Raw genomic sequence first — 23,130 nt, forward strand, 5'->3', positions numbered from 1 at the left:
AATGGCTGCAATATAACAAAGAGTGAAAAATTTAAGGGGGTCTGAATACTTTCTGTACCCACTGTATATATATATATATATACACACACACACATATATATATATACACACACACACAAACACACACACATACATACATATATATATATATATATATATATATATATATATATATATACACACACATATGTGTGTGTGTGTGTGTGTGTGTATACAAATAGAAATATATAGAACTAAAAACAAATATAAATAACTAAATGCACATAATAAATTTGACATTGTTAGAGCTGAGACATTAAAAGTTAATTATTTATGAAGTTCCTATTGGTGGTGCCAGCATGTGTGTAAAAATGACTGCCCTACCTCTCCTCTGTACACACTGCTATCACACACCTGGAGAGAGAAACAGGAAGAAAAGGGATTTTTGAACTTTGTCAGGAGTGAAGATCAGTTCACACGTAGGTTGTTGTTGTAGGAGCATGGAGTTGCAGTAAATGCATATATGGCATGTACATTTATAAATGGCTAGGTTCTTATCCCTGGGAGTCCAAATGATGTGGACTGGAGTACTGCTGCTGTTCTGTCTGGATTTATGGGTATCTGCAGATGAGTTGGGACGTCCAACGACTTTCTGGTGGGACAATGATATTCAAGTCCAAAAACACAGCGATCAACAGTCATGGGGGCATATTTTCAGAAAGTATTGTGATTCAGCACACATTAAGGTAAGATTGTTGTTGTAAAAATGCCCTTATGCAAAGAAAAAAGTCTTAAACCAGCATGTTTCATTTTTGTTAAAGCAGCTAAAACCACCTTAAATCAGCTAAGATCAGTAAAATAATGTTTGTTTCAGCGGTGATATCTTGTTCATTTCTTATTTTTTTAATTAAAAGTACAACTGAACTAGGTTACTCGGGTCTGATGCATCAACTACTACTATTCTATTTAAATTGTTCAAGTTAGAGCTTTCCAGTGAATCCTGAGCCAGTTCACAAAAACAATTGGTTTGAATCAATCCGAACAGTGACACAAATTCACTGATTCACCGAAATGACAGTCTCCTTCAAACGTAATAAACCTAATTAACAACTCGCCGACTTATCGTCTCTTTTGAATATCTAAATAAAATGTTAAAAATTTTGAATTTTTCAATAAAACCAATTATTATTATTTTTTTTCAATAAAACTATTAACAGAAATATATGTCACACAATGACGTAAGAGAACCACTGAATCATTTTTGAACAGAAAATACTCGGATTGCGAATCTAGATCAACTTGCTGACGGAACGTAACGTTCCGAAGTAAACCATTCGTGTATGCAATTTTAGGACCCCCAGGCCAAACAAGTTCAAACATGTTTTTCTTAAGGTATGTCAGATAAAAGATTTAGCTTGAACGCACTGGCACGCTGCCAGCATAAACCGCAGAATGTGAAGAAACCAACCCCCATTTTCTGTTGGAAAATGCAAAGCATTCAAGTTGTTGCAGTGGCCTGTCTTTTTATGTCAATTTTGTGAAGTAATATTGTACATTCAGGGTTAAAGTCCAGGTTCCCAGCTTGTAGGTGTTTTCAATGAGCCGTACAAACCATAGCCCCTATGCAGAAACTATATGAAACAACTCCATAATGATTCTTTAAAAGCTTTCAGTTTCTTCATTTCCTCTTTTTGTCATTTGGAATGTGCAAATGGTCATTAACTGTGGCAAAAGCATTGTGTTTTAGCCAAAAGTATACAATTTTAAGGTTTTCCAATATATCTGCACGTTTGTATCTCATATGATGATTTTGTCTGCATTTGCACCATTACAGGACTGTGATCGTGGTTATTACAGGGAGCGAAGTGGACCACATAAGGGACAGTGTGTGCCGTGCAACTGCAATGGCCTGTCCAATGACTGTGACCCACATACTGGAAAATGTTTGGTAAAATTTTTTAAAATGTAATCTTAAATAACTTTCTTTTGAGAAAGTTCACTGTAAAAAAAAAAAAAAAAAACTAAAATTTATAAATTGGCAGCTGTGGTTGCCAGAATTTTACCGTAAAAAATGTGGTAGCAACATTTTAGGTTTTACGGATTTAACTTAAATTTACTTTTAAATACCATAATTTTAGTATCTGATATTATGTTAATATACCAACCACTGAAATCTGTTTTGTACCTTTGTAATACACTGATAACCACCAAAAGCAGGTGGCGATGAGAAAGTCACAAGATGAATCAAAGCCCATCACAAGCAGCTTTTAAATAATAACATACAGTATGGGTGCACAGTGTCATTCACACAAACACCAAACACCATCATGGTAACACACATGAAACTGAAATAATGCAATAAACATTTATTTAACAACATTAGATGTAACATACAACCCAAATGTGCACAACTGATAAGAAAAAACTAAGAAGAAACAGTTATTTCAACAAAAAACATCAAATGTGAAATGTAACGCAGGGAATGTCAATTTACGGCTATTCACTGTAAATTATACGTTCTTTTTCACTTCCAAAAATGGTATACTACCGTAAAATTACATGTAATGTCCAATACAGTTTTTCACCGTATATAGTTCACCGTACATTTTTAATGGAACCTGAGAGCTGTCTGACCCTGCATAGACAGCAACACAACTGAAATGTTCCCAAATCCAGAAACGTAGCAAGGAGATCGACCACTGAATCATTTTTGAACAGAAAATACTCGGATTGCGAATCTAGATCAACTTGCTGACGGAACGTAACGTTCCGAAGTAAACCATTCGTGTATGCAATTTTAGGACCCCCAGGCCAAACAAGTTCAAACATGTTTTTCTTAAGGTATGTCAGATAAAAGATTTAGCTTGAACGCACTGGCACGCTGCCAGCATAAACCGCAGAATGTGAAGAAACCAACCCCCATTTTCTGTTGGAAAATGCAAAGCATTCAAGTTGTTGCAGTGGCCTGTCTTTTTATGTCAATTTTGTGAAGTAATATTGTACATTCAGGGTTAAAGTCCAGGTTCCCAGCTTGTAGGTGTTTTCAATGAGCCGTACAAACCATAGCCCCTATGCAGAAACTATATGAAACAACTCCATAATGATTCTTTAAAAGCTTTCAGTTTCTTCATTTCCTCTTTTTGTCATTTGGAATGTGCAAATGGTCATTAACTGTGGCAAAAGCATTGTGTTTTAGCCAAAAGTATACAATTTTAAGGTTTTCCAATATATCTGCACGTTTGTATCTCATATGATGATTTTGTCTGCATTTGCACCATTACAGGACTGTGATCGTGGTTATTACAGGGAGCGAAGTGGACCACATAAGGGACAGTGTGTGCCGTGCAACTGCAATGGCCTGTCCAATGACTGTGACCCACATACTGGAAAATGTTTGGTAAAATTTTTTAAAATGTAATCTTAAATAACTTTCTTTTGAGAAAGTTCACTGTAAAAAAAAAAAAAAAAAACTAAAATTTATAAATTGGCAGCTGTGGTTGCCAGAATTTTACCGTAAAAAATGTGGTAGCAACATTTTAGGTTTTACGGATTTAACTTAAATTTACTTTTAAATACCATAATTTTAGTATCTGATATTATGTTAATATACCAACCACTGAAATCTGTTTTGTACCTTTGTAATACACTGATAACCACCAAAAGCAGGTGGCGATGAGAAAGTCACAAGATGAATCAAAGCCCATCACAAGCAGCTTTTAAATAATAACATACAGTATGGGTGCACAGTGTCATTCACACAAACACCAAACACCATCATGGTAACACACATGAAACTGAAATAATGCAATAAACATTTATTTAACAACATTAGATGTAACATACAACCCAAATGTGCACAACTGATAAGAAAAAACTAAGAAGAAACAGTTATTTCAACAAAAAACATCAAATGTGAAATGTAACGCAGGGAATGTCAATTTACGGCTATTCACTGTAAATTATACGTTCTTTTTCACTTCCAAAAATGGTATACTACCGTAAAATTACATGTAATGTCCAATACAGTTTTTCACCGTATATAGTTCACCGTACATTTTTAATGGAACCTGAGAGCTGTCTGACCCTGCATAGACAGCAACACAACTGAAATGTTCCCAAATCCAGAAACGTAGCAAGGAGATCGGTAAAATAATCCATGTGACATCAGTGATTCATCTGCAATCATACGAAGCTACGAGAATACTTTCTGTGTGCAAAAGAGAAAAAAAAAACGAATTTGAAATGACATGAGGGTGAGTAATTAATGACAGATTTTTAATTTTTGGGTGAACTAAACCTTTAACCAATTAATAGGTTTTTACTGTTACAGACTTTTACCGTTAAAATCACAGTCATTTTAATCTTTGTTATTATATGCCCTTCATTTTTTGTTACTATATGTGCCTTGTACGTGAAAAGATGTTTCACACATTATGGATGTGAATGTCAGATAAAAGGAATTTCGTGCAGGCTTGTAGTGCAATTTTCATCCAGCCACATATTATGAAATATACAAATCAATAATAAAAACAATAAATAAATATATTATACAACATTTTATTGTATATTTTTTATTTTTATATATATATTTTTTTCGATATTATTATATATTTTATATATTATTTGTAGGTTGTTAATCTGTTGTGATAACAGTGATATTTTACATCCATTTACAATAATATGTCATTAAGACCATATTTGTGATCATATGAATTTAATCATAACATCAGTAATGTCAACTTTTATGAGTAATGCATCTCCACTTTTATTGTTTTGTGCTCATTTTGTTCATTTTTTGTGTTGTCACACTGAAATGATGCTGTATTTGCAGAACTGCCAGTTTAATACAGCCGGCGACCACTGTGAGCGATGTATGGAGGGTTATTACGGCAGTGCTGTTATGAGAACCTGTTGTATCTGTCCGTGTCCCTTAGCAGACCCATCCAACAGGTACGACATCATCTAATCATTAAAAAAATACATACATGACAGATTCGCTTTTGTTAAAGCAGAAAAACATAACTTAATTCACCTACTTATTTTTATTAATTTATTTCATTTTTGTTGTTTAAATATTTTATTGAGTATTGTTTTTATTGTTTAATTATTTGATTGCTTTTTTTTGTTAATAAAAATATTGTTTATTAATATTTTGTGCAGTTTTGCAGTGGGATGTCTCAGGGATGGAGATGAGTTTGAGTGTTTGTGCAAACCTGGTTACACTGGAGTTCGATGTGAAAGGTGTCTTTAAAAAATATATAAATATATATACACACATTTATATGTGATTGAAATAATTTCATTAAAACACACAAAAAATTGCATGAATGTTTTTAAGAAATTCACTCATTTTAGGTGTGCGCTTGGATACTATGGCAATCCTTTAATGAAAAGAGGAAGTTGTCAGCCGTGTGACTGTGACCACTTACAACAACATTACTGTAGTAAAACCATGTTTTACTACGTTTATACATTTGAAGACGAGCAGAGAGTATAGAATACTAGATAAAAAAATTAGCTAGCTACAATACATGCATATTAACAGCGTAAAAATGAATTAGCCATGCGACCATATAATGTGATTAAATGTTAATAAATTAAGTGTATCAGCAATCATAAATTTCTTAGAAATATATTTTACCTAGGTGACGAGGATCACTCAGTCGCTTTGTGTCAAACTCAAATGCAGTTACGGGGTTTTTGACCAGTGAATGTGTGTAAATGTGCATTTTGTCCGTCAATAAAGCGGCGGCGATACGTTTTCATCATCAGGTGTTTGTTGTAGCTATATGCGCTCAGTTTCAAATACATAAATTATGAGCCTTTATTGACATAGTGTTTCTTGCGTAAAGAAAACCCTGTACTTATTCAAACAACAAGATCTTTATTTACCCTTAACCCTTGCAGACCTAGTTCAGCTGCTGTGGAACTTCAGTTCATTCAGTCAAGACAGAGGGGGTGGAGTTATGAGGTTTTACTGACAGTTTGAGCGGATCCAACAAGATTTAGTCACAAACCTTTCATTAGCTAAATATTTGTAAAGCAGACAGACAGATGTAAAAGGTGACCAGTATCATTGATTTATTGAAGAAAAAAAAAACACCATCACCAAAAAAAGGGCACTTCGGAGTGTAAGGGCAAAAAGGGCATGTGCTCTGCACAAGTTGAGCCCTACCTGTGCACGTGCCTGCTAACAGTGCAGGGAGCCAAGTTGGTGCCAGTAGCTCAGGGAGACAGGGAGGTGCAGGAATAGGTGTCTCGGAGATGGCCTCTTTGGCTGTGCCTGGAAGAGCGGGAGGCTCTGGAACGATCTCCATGACTGTATTGCAGAAGACGGGGGCATCATAACAGGGAATGGTCCCCGTAAATGTAGGAGGCTAGTAATGTTGGAGGTATTCTGTCACAGATGTAGTGCAGAGATAAGCACTCAATGAAGAAGATGCAAAAATCCAAGGTCCTTTATTTAAATTCACCAACATAAACGCAGTAGATTACAGGAGAAATACTTCTACAATACTATTAGACAATGACCTTCGATACCAGACCCCGACTAACGAGAAACTGAAGACATAAATAGAGCAACCAAACAAGAACTAAACAAGCAGCATCTTAACAGAGTACTCAATCAATTAGTAGCTATAGAAACTAAACAGGCAATGGGAGCATGAACTAGAAAACTGCTCACAGTACTAAAATAAACAAGACAAGAAAGAAAACTGAATGTGACAGTAAGCAAGCTCTCCTGATTTACATAATAATAATAATCATATAAAATTTAGACTGGTAAAAAATAAATAAATAAATAAATAAATTTAATTAATGTTTTGAAGATGCTGAAATTCACATTTCTTTGTTCTCATAGATTGTTTTGAGGCCGATGACCCGGATACTGGCAACTGCCTCGGTTTGTTCCTCAAAAAATTCTTAAAAATTGTGTGAAAAATATTTCATAATATTGTGGGCCTATATATTCCTGCATAGGGCCTCAGGGCTGTTTGTATATTTCAGTAATCATGTGATATTTATTCATAGGCAATGTGACAATGAATGACAGGGTTGATTAGGTTTTACTTACTATGGTCTTTTTCCTGTTAGAGTGCGATACCTGTGTCATTAAGTTAATGGATGATCTTGATGTGATGGATGATGAGTTCTCCAAACTGAAGACTCAACTCGAGTTTTATAGTCGAAATGCTACTTCACACGCAGGACTGGAAAAACTTGAAGATGCAATTGTTGGTACAAAGGTCTCTACAAGAATCTTCCACACCAACACTTTGGAATGACATTGAAACACCAAGTATTTCAACACATCAGGGTTTTTTTGACAATCATTTTCACTTCTTTAGGTTTTGGTCCATAAGTACTCTGAATCTGTCGCTGCATTGAAACCAAAGGTTTTGGAGCTTGAAACTGATCTTGAAAGTATCATAGATGACCTCACTGTTCTCAATGACAAGGTACCATTACTGTTTATCGTGGTTTATCTTCATGTAGTACATAAAATGGAGCATGAAATCCATTGTCGTCATTACCTGACCTAGAATTACAAGAACAACTTGTGTTTGTTTCAACAGGCAATTGAGATGTTCTGTACTGCAGGTCAGTTGTTAAAGACTCTGGACCAAACCTATCAAAGAGGGGACAACCTGCGATCTGAGAGTGTGAAACTCTTACGAAAGATACAAGGTGAACCCACTAGATCCGGCTGAGATTTTAAAGCCAATTTCTTCTTGAAATGTCTTTCTCCATCTTGCTCACCAGTTGCACTTTTCCATCTTGACCCACATAGAGTTCTTGGAAGAGTTGAAGCGATCCAACCACACTGGTGGGAACACAGAGGAGGCCACCAGGATGATAAAAGAAGCCCGATGGATTCTGGTGAAGATGCGAAGACAAAGCTGTAGGGTTCAGAGAGAACTGGCTAATGAGGAGCTCAGAAAAGCACGAACACGTGGGTCAATTGCTTCTGAATTAGATCAATTAAAACATGGTTGCATAATCTTGGAGGGCCAATGTCCTGCAGAGTTTATCTCTAACTTGTCCCAACACAGCTGCATGAAGTTTCCAGTGGAAAACCTTGAGTAGCTGAGTAGCTTGCACCAGTGAAAAGGCGTGGACACATTTATTTTTGCGACTCACCTTATTGAATATGCATTTGTAGGAGTTTCCCTTTCGATCTGTAAATTTATGGGAGGAGAGTTTTAAAATAAATCACGCAATGCAATTTACTAAGATTTGCACTCATCAGTTCACTGATATTTGTGGCATTATATAACACCCCCCAAAAAAAGCATGTCTGTAAGCAGGCTGTAATTTGTGCTGATCTTAGTTGATTGCGCTGGTCATTATGGAAATGAGATGTTACATCTGTGTTCTTTTATGTGCACCTTGTCAATAAATCACCCCCAAAATTTTCCACTCCCATTGGCGCTTTAATGGAATTGCTCTAACGCTAATTTGCCCTGTTTAGTGAATCTGGCCCTTAGATGGGTTTATTTGGGCTGGAGCTAAACTCTGCTGGACATTCATCCTCCAGGAGCCAGAACAGACAACCCTAAATTAGGACTTTGTTTTAGTATCCTTAGTAGTAACCAAGCTCCTTCATGGTTTCAAGTGTGCTTGTTTCTAATTTATGGGAGGAGAGTTTTAAAATAAATCACGCAATGCAATTTACTAAGATTTGCACTCATCAGTTCACTGATATTTGTGGCATTATATAACACCCCCCAAAAAAAGCATGTCTGTAAGCAGGCTGTAATTTGTGCTGATCTTAGTTGATTGCGCTGGTCATTATGGAAATGAGATGTTACATCTGTGTTCTTTTATGTGCACCTTGTCAATAAATCACCCGCAAAATTTTCCACTCCCATTGGCGCTTTAATGGAATTGCTCTAACGCTAATTTGCCCTGTTTAGTGAATCTGGCCCTTAGATGGGTTTATTTGGGCTGGAGCTAAACTCTGCTGGACATTCATCCTCCAGGAGCCAGAACAGACAACCCTAAATTAGGACTTTGTTTTAGGATCCTTAGTAGTAACCAAGCTCCTTCATGGTTTCAAGTGTGCTTGTTTCTCTTACAGTACTTAACCTCATCTTGAATGACATGATGGTTCCTCTGAATGGCTCCTTGGTAGTGACTGATCGTATTAGACAAAAACTCATGGATCAGGCAGAAGATCTTAAAGATATACAAGAGGCGCTTATAGATGCACAGCTTGATGTGATCAAGGCCAATGCAGTGAATAAACTCAACGAGGAACTGCTGAGAAATATTTTGGTAATCAAATAATAATACTTGGCGACTGTCCTCAGTGATGTAACTTTGAGAACCACTGCTGTATAAGATTCTTTATTTGTTCACACCTTCATTGATTGTTTGTTCAACAGAAACAGTTAAAGGTATTGAGGAAAAATCAAGGAAATATCATGGCCAATGTGAACATGACCAGAGAGACACTAAAAGAGACTTCGGATTTCCAGAAAATGATGGCTGACCTAACAAAGGTGACAAATAATGATATTCTTTTATAAAACGTTCACCAGTTTGGATACTTACCTTTTGTTTTCTGCCAGGAAATGACTCATCTAGCAGCTTTGATTGACGGAGCAAAAAACGAACTAGAAGCAAAACTTGAGCTGCTCGCCAATGCAACCGCTAAGGCGGGAATTGTGAGACAGGCTGAGGAGCATGCGCAGGAACTTATGAAGCTGGCTATGGACTTTCAAATGTAAGTCCTCTAAAGATCCTGAAACTATATTTTTAGTTTTTCATGACATTTTAATGACTGAATGTGTCTTGTAGGTTCTTACGGAGCATCACCAATTCAACCGCTGTTCAGAAAGCAATCGAAGCCATCAAAGCATTTACAGATGTCATTGATGCCATAAAGGAGGCAGAAGCTGCCGCCAAACATGCTAAAGAAGTGGCAGACCAGGCTTTTGAGGTATAAGTGATGATAAATGGTCGATATTAAAATATGATAATATTTTGTCAAAATTAAACTCAAAAATCAATTGTTTTAATGCTACAATTGAATTTAGTCATCATGACATTATAATGTACAGTATGAAAATAGTATATTGATTTTTTTTAAATTACATTTTAAAGTTTTAATAAATTATTACAAATCTAGTTTTTCTTCCTAAATCAAACTTACTCTGTTTCTTTGAATTTCATGTACCAGGATGTGCAAGGACAAGATCTACAAAATAAAGCCAATGATTTGAAAAACTTTGCAAATACTCTGCTGGTGAAGGCCAAGGAAGCGGAGATACAGCTAGAAGGTTGCCATTGTCACATTTAATGCAACTGCAGCAAACCGTAAAATAGCATCCAGAGCAATAGAGCACAGTCGCAGGACTTCAACGTCACCACCATTTATCTTTTTAAATCGTTTATTTAAAAAAAGGTTAGAATAGTTTGGAAGAGCGCAATCATAATGAGGCTGTAAAAGCAGACTAGCGAGTAGATGAGCTTACTGACTTCAGGACAATGGAACCTGAAGTGCTAAAATACGAACTCGTTTCCAGGTTTTAGCCTGGAACCAAACAAAATCAACTAGAAATCATATGAATTCATGGGTTTTTCACAGGCATGTTGTGCTGTTTAGTAACAAAACTCTCATCTACAGATGTCACGCAAAAATATGAAGCTTACAAGAACCTGATCCAGCAGGCCAAAGACAAACAGAACATCCTGAAGCAAGTCTTGCAAGATGTGTTGGAGAGGATGAACAACATCAAAAGGGGTGAGAAGCTAATTTCGCTCAAACATTTTTCCACAATAAATATCATCATGGTCTTGTCAGATGAACACTTGGGTGGTTTGGTTTTTTAGATGATATTCATGTCCTCATCATCCAAGCCAAGGAAGGTGCTGCAGATGTGAATGCCACAGCAGGCGATGCAATAACCAGAATGCAAAACATCAGTGAAGAACTTGCCAAAATCAAGATTTCCTCTCAAGATTCAAACCTGAACAACTTACTTGATGGTGTCAACAAAACATGTCAGTCTCCTCAACTCTTCTTTCCAGAGACCTTGAGTTGATATAATGCACATTATTCAGAGTTCAAAGATATCTGTCAAACATAGTATGATCATATAAGTCTCTATCCTGGTTTCTTTAATTCGGGGGAACATCACTGAATGCTAAATCCTCATAATCTTTTACAGTGACAGAACTGGATCAGTCTTTCCCTTCACTGATTGACAAACTAAACGAAGTGGAGAACCAAAGCGAGCACATGCCTAGTCCAGGCAACATCTCCAACAGCATCCAGAAAATCAAAGACTTGATCGAACAGACCAGAGACGCGGCCAACAGGGTGAGTTCTCATGCAAGCAGAGGAGATGTTTCTCCAGCAGCCTCCAGATGTTTATCTCCTTGCTTCTCTCTTACGTTTCTAGATCAGGGGGCCGATCTTGTTTTCTGGTGATGCTCACATTGAACTTCGACCTCCTAAAGACCTAGAAGACTTCCGAACCTTTACTGCTCTCAATCTTACTCTGCACCAACCAAAAGCTCGAGGCGATGGAAGACTTAGACGCCAACTGGGTGTTGAAGACAACCAGTTTGTTTTTTATCTTGGAAATAAGCATGTGAGGAGGACTTTGATTACTTAATTTATTAGGTATGCATCAATGTATATGTAGTGCATTGTTTTACTTGTAGCGCTCATAATCAACAGACAGTCAGGGATTTCATTGGCCTGGTTGTGAAGAATGGTGTCCTGTTTTGTGTCTACAAAGTGGGTGGCTGTTTTTATGAGATAAAGACCAGCGAAATCACCAAGTCCAACAATGACAAAGCTTTTATGGATAGGGTGGATTTCCGCAGGTAAACTCCATTTGTCATTGTAGATCTCCACAGATTACATACACTTGCATTTCTGAAAACCATTTGTGCCTTTTTTAATTCCCAAATCAGAGTTTATCAAGATGTGCAGGTCATATACACAGAGACTTTCACTTCAACTGAACCCAAAGTGCTGCCGCCCATGATTAATAAGCCTAGCGACATGAATGGATTGCTTGATCTGGATCCCAATGAGGTTGTCTTATATGTAGGTGGATACCCAGAAGATTTTGAGGTAAATATGTCAACAAAAGAGTTGAAAAATAACTATTTCGACTATACTTCCTTCCCAGTTCTCAGGTTTTTTTCCTGTTTTTTTTTGTCAAACTATGCATTTACGATTTAAAAAAATTGTTTTCCCCTCTCTATATATTCTGAATTTGGCCTTCTAGCCACCTGAAGAGCTTCGGTACCCAGGATACAAGGGTTGTATTGAGTTTTCTATGTTAAATGATCGTATCCTTAGCTTGTACAACTTTCAGCGTGCCATCAACATCACAAAAACTGACACGTGTCAAAGGTACTTGATAATGTTATCGTAAGCCATCAGACATTGGTTTTCTTACAGATGAGGTCTTGATCTCTACTTCAAAGTTTAGAGTCATTGTTCCTATATTCCATCCCTAGGGGAAAAGTTCACATGTTGGGGGATTATTTCGATGGCACAGGTTACGGAAAGGTTGCTGTATCACGTGGGAACTCTGTTATTAAGTTCCTTGTTAGGAGTCATCAAATGGATGCAGTGCTTTTTTATGTGGGAAGCGAGGTAAAGACTTACGAAAGATTTGATTCACATTACCAAGTTTAACACATCATACACCAAAATCTAGCATTTTATTCCAGCTATTAAAAAATGACACAGTTTCTTGATGCTTCATGTCAGAAGATTTGAATTTAAGTGTTTTTTTACAGACCATGCACTTCTTAGTTACATTTGAAGGAGGCTATATTGTTTTGAAAGGAAAAAACAATTACACAAAAATTTTTGAAAAGTCAAAATTAAAAGTATTTCCCCTAGTAAGTAACTATTTCCATAACTATTTTCTTAATTTTTTTATATTAATATATTATTTTTGCTTATTATATTCCTATGTCAATACATTATATCCCAATGCTTCCTATAGACAAACTTCATCCATATCAAAATTATTCTGAATGACGATAGACCAGCAACAATAACCGACAACATCAACATTTTTTTTGGAAAAGTCAAAGGGTTTTTTGAGGAGGCCTACATCGGGGGTGTTCCAGCTGCAGTCCGGGAAAAGTACTTTTATTCTCTTTTATGTTTGTTTATTGGTGCACTTCTTCTGCTTTGCATGATTATGGTTAAGGACAGAGGAAAAAGTGACCCAGACATGTTTTCATAATATTATATTTTTCTGCCTCCAGATATAATATTGTTCTTCCGCCACTTAGAGGATGTGTCAATAATGTCCAAGTAGATGTTACTGCTTCTTTTACAGAGGAAGTTGGAATCGTCCGAGGTTGTCCAAATCCTTTACTGGTAAGACAGTTTCGGTGGATTACTTGGTGATGTTTGTGTATCAGGAGAAAATTCATCTGAACTGTTTCTGGTTGCTTCTTTTCAGGGTTCCCGAGAGGCAACTTTTACATTTGGGAGTTCTCTCTCTCTGTCACCTCCTGTTAATGATACAGACTCAGGGACAATGGTTTCACTTGGATTTAAGATATCCCAGGAGAATGTTTCATCCTTAATACTGACTGGTGGAATGGTTAGTTGATCAAGAACTATTTTTTTTCCATATAAAGGGTTCCGAGTTGGCTATATGGTTTTTGATGCTTCTAATTTGAACCTCTATTATAATAGTTATATATTTAGTTAATTTTACTTACGTTATATATTTATTTAATAATTATATAGGCCCAATTAATATATTTTTATATTTAGATATTTAATTTCAAGAAAATTGAGAAAAAAATTAAGAGATTTTTTGATGTTTTCCTTTGGTTTTCAGAATAATGAGTTTTTGCTGTCTTTGAATGACGGCTATGTTGAAATGAGTGACAATAAGGAAAAATTAACATCCACAAACAAATGCGAAACTGGAAAATGGCATTACATAACAGCCTACAGAAGTGGAGCGGGGTAAGATGAACATTTTATATGAAAATAACTTGCGTGCAAAGATGCTTTTCAACACTTCATGCTGAACTTTTCCCATCAGGATGCAGCTAAACGTTGACAACACAGATATTGGAAATCCACCACCACCATCATCATCATCCACATTCACTGAACTTGGGGAAAATGTGATTTTAGGGGATGGTTTATTTGAAGGCTGTTTGAGGAACCTGTATATACGGAGGTTTGATGTTATGATTTGCTTTATTGTGTTATCATAACTTATAACAGGAATAAGCCACTCATAATAGCCTTATGGTTCAGTCTGCAGACCGAATACATTCCGGCCGACTTGAGCAGATTCAATCAGACTGGAAATGTATCTCTGGGATTTTGTAAAGCAGAGCGCCCCCCTCTGAACTCTACTAAGAAGCGTGCCAGACATGCTGGAATTACATTCAACAGCAATTCGGTATTTCACATTATCAAACTCTATTAAAGATGCAGTTTGGATGCACTAAACAAATGATTAGTGACATTATCAGGAAAGGAGATGATGAGAAAAGCACTCAAAATGGAAGATGTGAGGCAAATGTACATTTTTATGGAGGTTTCACTAGTGCATAGTGTAAATCGGCTTTTATAGCTACACTAATGTTGTTTTTTTCTACATAAAGCAGGACCATCTTATGGTGGCCGCCATGTTGTGATCACATGACTAGCAGAACTATACTCATTTTACTGTAGCACCCCCTATTATTTCAGTTGCAAAATAAGTTACGGTAGACTTGCCTATGAATAGAGTCTTTTTTACAATGCCAACTGAAAAGTTTTGTTCTGGCCTCCACACCACTAGATGTCAGTATTGAGTACAAGACTGTGTCAGTGAAACGTTAAGAGAAAAATATAGTGCACCTTCAAACATTGTGCACTTAAATGATTAAACAAATACATATTTTAAGTGTAAATTGTTAAATAGTTCACCCAAAAATGACATTTCTGTCAGTAATTACTCACCCTCGTGTCGTTCAAAACCTGTAAGACCTTGGTTCATCTTCGAAACACAAATTAAGAGGTCCCACTTTATATTAAGTGGCCTTAACTACTATGTACTTACATTTAAATTAATAATTTGGTACAATGCAATTATTGTGTACATACATGTTTTTACATTGTACTTATATTTAAAAAATACCTGCATGTAATTACATCTGTAATTAATTTCTGTACCAACACCGTTGAGCCATCTCTTACACCTTAACCCACCCTTAAACCTACCCATACCACCAAACCTGTCCCTAACCTTACCCATATCCCACCTCAATAGCAGCAAAAGTGTTTTGCAATAACTTTTCCCATCAGGATGCAGCTAAACGTTGACAACACAGATATTGGAAATCCACCACCACCATCATCATCATCCACATTCACTGAACTTGGGGAAAATGTGATTTTAGGGGATGGTTTATTTGAAGGCTGTTTGAGGAACCTGTATATACGGAGGTTTGATGTTATGATTTGCTTTATTGTGTTATCATAACTTATAACAGGAATAAGCCACTCATAATAGCCTTATGGTTCAGTCTACAGACCGAATACATTCCGGCCGACTTGAGCAGATTCAATCAGACTGGAAATGTATCTCTGGGATTTTGTAAAGCAGAGCGCCCCCCTCTGAACTCTACTAAGAAGCGTGCCAGACATGCTGGAATTACATTCAACAGCAATTCGGTATTTCACATTATCAAACTCTATTAAAGATGCAGTTTGGATGCACTAAACAAATGATTAGTGACATTATCAGGAAAGGAGATGATGAGAAAAGCACTCAAAATGGAAGATGTGAGGCAAATGTACATTTTTATGGAGGTTTCACTAGTGCATAGTGTAAATCGGCTTTTATAGCTACACTAATGTTGTTTTTTTCTACATAAAGCAGGACCATCTTATGGTGGCCGCCATGTTGTGATCACATGACTAGCAGAACTATACTCATTTTACTGTAGCACCCCCTATTATTTCAGTTGCAAAATAAGTTACGGTAGACTTGCCTATGAATAGAGTCTTTTTTACAATGCCAACTGAAAAGTTTTGTTCTGGCCTCCACACCACTAGATGTCAGTATTGAGTACAAGACTGTGTCAGTGAAACGTTAAGAGAAAAATATAGTGCACCTTCAAACATTGTGCACTTAAATGATTAAACAAATACATATTTTAAGTGTAAATTGTTAAATAGTTCACCCAAAAATGACATTTCTGTCAGTAATTACTCACCCTCGTGTCGTTCAAAACCTGTAAGACCTTGGTTCATCTTCGAAACACAAATTAAGAGGTCCCACTTTATATTAAGTGGCCTTAACTACTATGTACTTACATTTAAATTAATAATTTGGTACAATGCAATTATTGTGTACATACATGTTTTTACATTGTACTTATATTTAAAAAATACCTGCATGTAATTACATCTGTAATTAATTTCTGTACCAACACCGTTGAGCCATCTCTTACACCTTAACCCACCCTTAAACCTACCCATACCACCAAACCTGTCCCTAACCTTACCCATATCCTACCTCAATAGCAGCAAAAGTGTTTTGCAATACAATATGAACACAATAAGTACATTGTACTTATTTTTTGATGCAAGTACATAGTAGTTAAGGCCACTTAATATAAAGTGGGACCAATTAAGATATTTTTGATGAAATCTGAGAACTTTCTGACCCTGCATAGACAGCAATGCAACTGACATGTTCAAGGCCCAGAAAGTTAGTTAGGACATCGTTAAAATAGTCCATGTGACATCAGTGGTTCAACTGTAATTTTATGCAGCTACGAGAATACTTTTTTGTGCACAAAGAAAACAAAAATAATGACTTTTCAAAAATTCTCTTTTGTGTCACGCTGTACATAAAACAGTCTTCGTAAACATGTCTAAGAATTTTTTGCCCAGCCTTACTTACTCGAACCAAAATATATAGACCAGGGGTGGCAAACCTGGCTCCTGGATAGTTCAGATCCAACCCTAATTAAAACTCACCTGCCTGTAGCTTCCTATTAACTGTTCAGACCTTGATTAGCTCGTTCAGGTGTGTTTGATTAGGGTTGAAGCAAAACTCTGCAGGGCTGCAGCTCTCCAGCACCGACGTTCACCACCCCTGATATAGACCATGAACTAAGAGAGATGTACCTTCTCTTCTATGCCAGCTCCTGCATTAGCAGCACCACACGGATGTGTCGTGGTACTCTCGTGGTCGTGCGTCGTAGACTGACAGAAGATAAGATACTGTTGAATAAAGTCTTTTATTTTTCTTTGAGCACAAAAAGTATTCTCATAGCTTTAACATTAAGGTTGAACCACTAATGTTGCATGGACTACATCAGTATACAATGTATAAAAACAAATTCCTCGTATGTGTAAACATACCTGGCAATAAAAACTCATTCTGATTCTGATTCATTCTATTTTATTTTACATGGGCCTAGAATGTAGTAGTTGCATTGCTGTTTATGCAGGGTCAGAAAGCTCTCAGATTTCATCAAAAATATCTTAATTTGTGTTCTGAAGACGAATTAAGGTCTTACATGTTTGGAATGACATGAGGGTGAATAATTAATGACAGAATTTTCATCTTTAGGTGAACTAATGCTTTAACATGTTGACATTTCTTGCTAACAATCACTAAGATTCTTTTCTAAATGTTGCCATAGAAGAAGTCTCATTCACTAAGCTTATTTGAAATCTGCATGCAAACATATTTTCAAACAAATCATGATTCATTGGTAATTTTCAACTAAAATTAAAAATGTAATATGTCATTTGTTATACTCTTATGTTTTGCTGTTTTTAAAAGGGAAGATCTAAACAAGGCTGTAGAAACCCAAAGTCCATCAAAAACACCTACCACCTTGGTTCCAACAGCCAAATGCAGTTTAAAATAGATCCAGAGAAGCTCAATAACAGGTAAATGGTGTCAATTACATATTAATACTTCATTTTATAGCACATTTATGAGATCTTCGTTTTCCTACAGGCTGCATTTCTCCCTAGATGTCCGTACCAAATCATCTGAAGGACTTTTACTCCATGTCTCAGGGAAATATGGCGTTCCTCTTGTGATCTTGTATTTGGATAAAGGAAAAGTCAAACTCTCTGTTGGGGCAGATGAATTAATCTCCTCTCAGAAGATAAATGATGGTGACTGGCACAATGTATGTAGCAAAAGTCAAATGTTGAGTTTCCGTAACTGTGTTTCCAAAATCCCAAGTTTTAATTTATGTTGTGCCTACAGATCAAGTCCAGCATGAAGCAACACAACTTTCATCTAGTGGTGGATGGCGTTCAAACACCCGATGGTCATTCATTGAAAGGATTCACACATGATCTGCAGTCTCCTGTCTATGTGGGACACGGAAAATTTCAGATGCTTCACAAAACACAAGTATGCACGTGTAACTTTCCAATTTCAGCATGTTGCTTAACCACAAGTCTTCTGTTCTGTTAAAGTTGCATAACACTTTTTTTCTCAGGAAAAAGTGCCTCAGAAGAGTATAATCGGATGCATTCAAGACATCAGGGTTTCTAAGGTTCTCCTTGTGGATCCAGCTGTCAGTCGTGGGGTTACACCCTGCTTCAAAGGCGTGACAGAGAAGGGGGCCTATTTTGCTGGAAATGGCGCACATTTGGTCTTAGGTTTGGCCCTTTATGTTTTAACATGTGTTTAGTGACAGAAAAAGACATTCAGAAAATTAATTCAGTGTTTTTGTTTGGCAGAAAAGCACCTCATCTTTGGTTCTACGTACAACCTGGCTTTTGAATTTCGACCCAGGAACCTCACCGGCCTAGTCTTCCACAAAATCGATAACCGTGGACAGACACTCACTCTGTTTCTTAAGAAAGGAAAGGTGAATGAAAATATGGTTTAAGAATATTTTTAGCATTCTTTGAGATATAACACTGTATTTTGGCTATACAGTGGGTACGGAAAGTATTCAGACCCCCTTACATTTTTCACTCTTTGTTATATTGCAGCCATTTGCTAAAATCATTTAAGTAAATTTTTTTCCTCATTAATGTACACACAGCACCCCATATTGACAGAAAAACACAGAATTGTTGACATTTTTGCAGATTTATTAAAAAAGAAAAACTGAAATATCACATGGTCCTAAGTATTCAGACCCTTTGCTGTGGAAGGAGTGGCTTCACGACAACTCTGTGACTGTTCTTGAATGGCCCAGCCAGAGCCCTGACTTAAACTCAATTGAGCATCTCTGGAGAGACCTAAAAATGGCTGTCCACCAACGTTTACCATCCAACCTGACAGAACTGGAGAGGATCTGCAAGGAGGAATGGCAGAGGATCCCCAAATCCAGGTGTGAAAAACTTGTTGCATCTTTCCCAAAAAGACTCATGGCTGTATTAGATCAAAAGGGTGCTTCTGCTAAATACTGAGCAAAGGGTCTGAATACTTAGGACCATGTGATATTTCAGTTTTTCTTTTTTAATAAATCTGCAAAAATGTCAACAATTCTGTGTTTTTCTGTCAATATGGGGTGCTGTGTGTACATTAATGAGGAAAAAAAATTTACTTAAATGATTTTAGCAAATGGCTGCAATATAACAAAGAGTGAAAAATTTAAGGGGGTCTGAATACTTTCCGTACCCACTGTATATTATTGGTAAAAACGGGATTTGAAAGGAAGATAAGACCAAAAAGAACATACAACATACAATTGTGTTGTACATACTAAACATGCTGTTGTGCTTTTTCACTTTATCCTTCTCGCACACTCTCAGGAAATAGCGTACTTTTGCGTTGAAAAATCAAGTGGATTAAAGGGATAGTTCACCCAAAAATTTTTATTTTGTCATTAATTACTCGCCCTCATGTTGTTCCAAACTGGTAAGACCTTCGTTGATCTTCAGAACACAAATTAAGATATTTTTTTGAAATCCGAGAGTTTTCTGACCCTCCATAGACAGCAACACAACTACCACTTTCAAGACCCAGAAAGGCAGGAAGGTAGGTAAGAACATCTTTAAAATAGTCCATGTGACATCAATGGTTCAATTTTATGAAGCTACGAGAATACTTTTTGTGCGCAAATAAAATAAAAATAACGACATTATTCAACAATTTCTTCTCTTCCATGGGTGCGTTTCCTGTACAACGTCGTAACGTCGTAAACTGATTAACCACCATAGTACCATGCATTGTTGTGGAAACTAACAAGCCAGTCACGATTGTTTCCTGAACACGGTCACATCTCCGTCGTTTGAACCACATTAGTTCAACAATTTAGGGCCTTTGTTAACGACGTCACACGCATGTGGTGGAGTAATAACTTCTGCTAATTAATTGATCTGAGATTTCTGAGATGCTGCTGTGTTCAACATGGCACCTGATGACTAATTTACTATGTTTTGTTCCCTGTCATTTTGCTTTATTTGATGTTTGAGTCATCGCGGGTTCCCTCTTACGGCATACTCCAGGGTTCCCTTAGGCATTTATGCGTATACGCATTCTTCAAAAACGGCGCTTATTGAGGATTTCATGTTTTTTAAAGAATTCGCTTCTCACCAAGCCTGCATTTATTTGATTCAAAATACAGCAAAAGCAGTAATATTGTGAAATGTTTTTAGTATTTAAAATAACTGCTTTCTATTTAAATATATATTAAAATGTAATTTATTTCTGTGATCAAAGCTGAATTTTCAGCATCAGTCTTCAGTGTCACATGATCCTTCAGAAATCATTCTAATATGCTGATTTTCTGTTCAAGTAACATTTATTATTATTATTATCAAAATTTTAAAAAGCTGAGTAAATTTTTTTCGGGATTCTTTGATGAAAAATCCAAAGGGCAGCATTTATCTGAAATAAAAAGCATTTGTAACATTATATACACTATACAATTCAATATATATATATATATATATATACTGAAATAAATGAACTTTTCCACGACATTCTAAATTATTGAGTATATATACAGTATGTATATATATATATATATATATATATACAGTATATTACCTGTATATATATAGAAGTGGTGCTGGGCCGCCTGGACCAAAAAATGCCTGGGCCGATTTTTGTCCCAGTCCAGCCCTGAATGTCACATGGACTGTTTTAACGATGTCCTTACTGCCTTTCTGGGCTTTGAACATATCAGTTGCATTGCTGTCAATGGAGAGTCAGAAAGCTCTCGGATTTCATAAAAATATCTTAATTTGTGTTCCGAAGATGAACAAAGGTCTTATGGGTTTGGAACGACATGAGGGCGAGTAATTAATGACAGAATTTTCATTTTTGGGTGAACTGTCCCTTTAACGTTTTGACATTTCTTGCTAACAATCACTAAGATTCTTTTCTAAATGTTGCCATAGAAGAAGACAGTGGGTCTCATTCACTAAGCGTACATTAATTTTAATTCCGCTTTTGAATGCGCGCTCTCTTTTTACTTTCACTTTCGAGATTCGCAATCACACAAACTATATACTAGGGAGCGGCAATACTTACCACACATTGTACAAGATTAGTTTGTCAGTGGTGCTCAGGAACTGCAAATCATTCGCCATCATCCTTTCATTCACGCTTCGGGCAAAAAGTGATCTTGTGTGTATAAATATAATTATTCTCAAGATTATTAGTGAACAAGACCTAGTCTGTGCTAATGCATGCTAGCGCCCCTTGTGGCAACACTGAGATTGCACACACTTCGTGTTTGCATTAATATACTTGCATTAAATACATTTCAGTCCTGTTACTGGACGTTAATTTTATAATTATGTTCAGTATCACATACAGTATGCAATCTGTGTGGATTATGCTTATTAGGTGGTGTTAACAGCGTACAATGGACAGCGCAACTATGGCACCGCATTGACCCCAACAAGACCCCTCTGTGATGCATTTCACTATGTGACAGGTACTATTTTACTGTTTTTTCTAATTAAAGTAGATTATAAATGATAATTGTTAAAACAATTGTGAGGTTTCATTCATTTCAGTGTCCATACGGAGGAAAACTATCGAGCTAAGAGTGGATGAAGTGTCCTCACGGGTGAGACAAAAGTCTGTATACCTTCCTCCATCGCATGAAACGATCTACATCGGTGGCATTTCAGGTAAAGCCAGCTTTGATGTAACAAAAATGCCTCTTTTCTTTCAAGAAAGGCATAATAATTTACATTTCTGTCTCTGTTAATGCAGAGAATCGAAGCAAAGAAGTGGAAATGCGGGCATCTTATGTGGGGTGTTTGAGAAACGTGCGGCTTAATCAAAATCCTATCACATTTGATGGCATAACAAGCATATTCGGCCCCATAAACTCCAACGAGTGCCCAGCGGAATAATGGAAACAAAAATCAAGCACAGCTCAGCAGACTAATTTTAGAGTTAAACAGTTTGCAAAATACAAATTATAATTGCTTTGGGTAATTGTATTGGAAAGTGACATTAAAAATAGACTTAAATAGACACAAATATACATAATTTAAGCACATTTCCTCAATAGTTAGAATTAATGTTAATGAAGCCTCAAATGTAAAAATGTGTATGGAAATAAAAATATATTCTAAATTATTTCATTGTCTGTGCTTCTCCTTGTGGCTCATAGATGTATTTACACAGCTGCGTCTGTGCTGTTTGAGAAAGACTGAGACGTCTGCCTGCACTTTCATTATTTATTCATAACATGTGCATTAATGTGTGAATAACATGTACTTCCTTGTTCAGGCCATGCAGAAAGCTTTGTTCCTCATTTCTTTCTGTCTCTTTTGCTTTCTGCCTTGTGTTATACGCATGAATGCAGTGAAAATGAAACTATTGTTGGAAACCTCATGACCATCATTCTGATTAATAGAATTGGGCTGAATTTAGGTAAAAGGTTAAATAAAGGAAAAAATAAATAATGTAAAAACAATCATCAAAAGACCAAAATATAAATGTTTTTATAGTTAGTAAATCACTAAGAATGACTAAAAATTGCTCTCAGAAAAGTGTTTTAAGTTTTAAAAATTTCTTTAAATATTCATGTAAAAGTAACATGGTATCCTAATTTTTGCAAGCAAATCTATTTTTTGAATGAATCATTTGTTTTCTTTCATACACTTACTAACATAATATTTTAACAATTTATGCTATAAACTTCAGTTCAGAAATAGCAGTTTTTAATAAGACTTTTAATAAGAAA

General features: G+C 36.2%; 1 protein-coding gene across 1 annotated transcript; it reads left to right on the top strand.

The window, feature by feature from the left end:
• Positions 1–427: 427 nt before the first annotated feature.
• Positions 428–22,487, top strand: lama3 (laminin, alpha 3). Its single transcript, XM_016282250.1, is given in 39 exon segments — positions 428–725; positions 1,814–1,927; positions 4,811–4,929; positions 5,140–5,220; positions 5,335–5,433; positions 5,933–5,937; positions 6,842–6,883; positions 7,075–7,226; positions 7,329–7,439; positions 7,557–7,668; positions 7,772–7,933; positions 9,062–9,258; positions 9,369–9,485; positions 9,555–9,709; positions 9,784–9,925; positions 10,166–10,265; positions 10,613–10,729; positions 10,819–10,989; positions 11,157–11,308; positions 11,391–11,582; positions 11,672–11,820; positions 11,911–12,073; positions 12,231–12,358; positions 12,466–12,604; positions 12,751–12,855; positions 12,963–13,105; positions 13,231–13,345; positions 13,431–13,574; positions 13,818–13,948; positions 14,028–14,168; positions 14,249–14,396; positions 17,784–17,893; positions 17,964–18,141; positions 18,222–18,371; positions 18,460–18,622; positions 18,704–18,834; positions 21,774–21,864; positions 21,947–22,063; positions 22,149–22,487. Coding segments are annotated over 39 exon segments (5,160 nt in total). The 5' UTR covers positions 428–494; the 3' UTR covers positions 22,292–22,487.
• The last annotated feature ends 643 nt before the right edge of the window (positions 22,488–23,130 follow it).

This window comes from Sinocyclocheilus grahami, unplaced genomic scaffold, assembly GCF_001515645.1.
Source record: "Sinocyclocheilus grahami isolate Dianchi unplaced genomic scaffold, SAMN03320097.WGS_v1.1 scaffold157.1, whole genome shotgun sequence".
Lineage (NCBI taxonomy): Eukaryota > Metazoa > Chordata > Actinopteri > Cypriniformes > Cyprinidae > Sinocyclocheilus > Sinocyclocheilus grahami.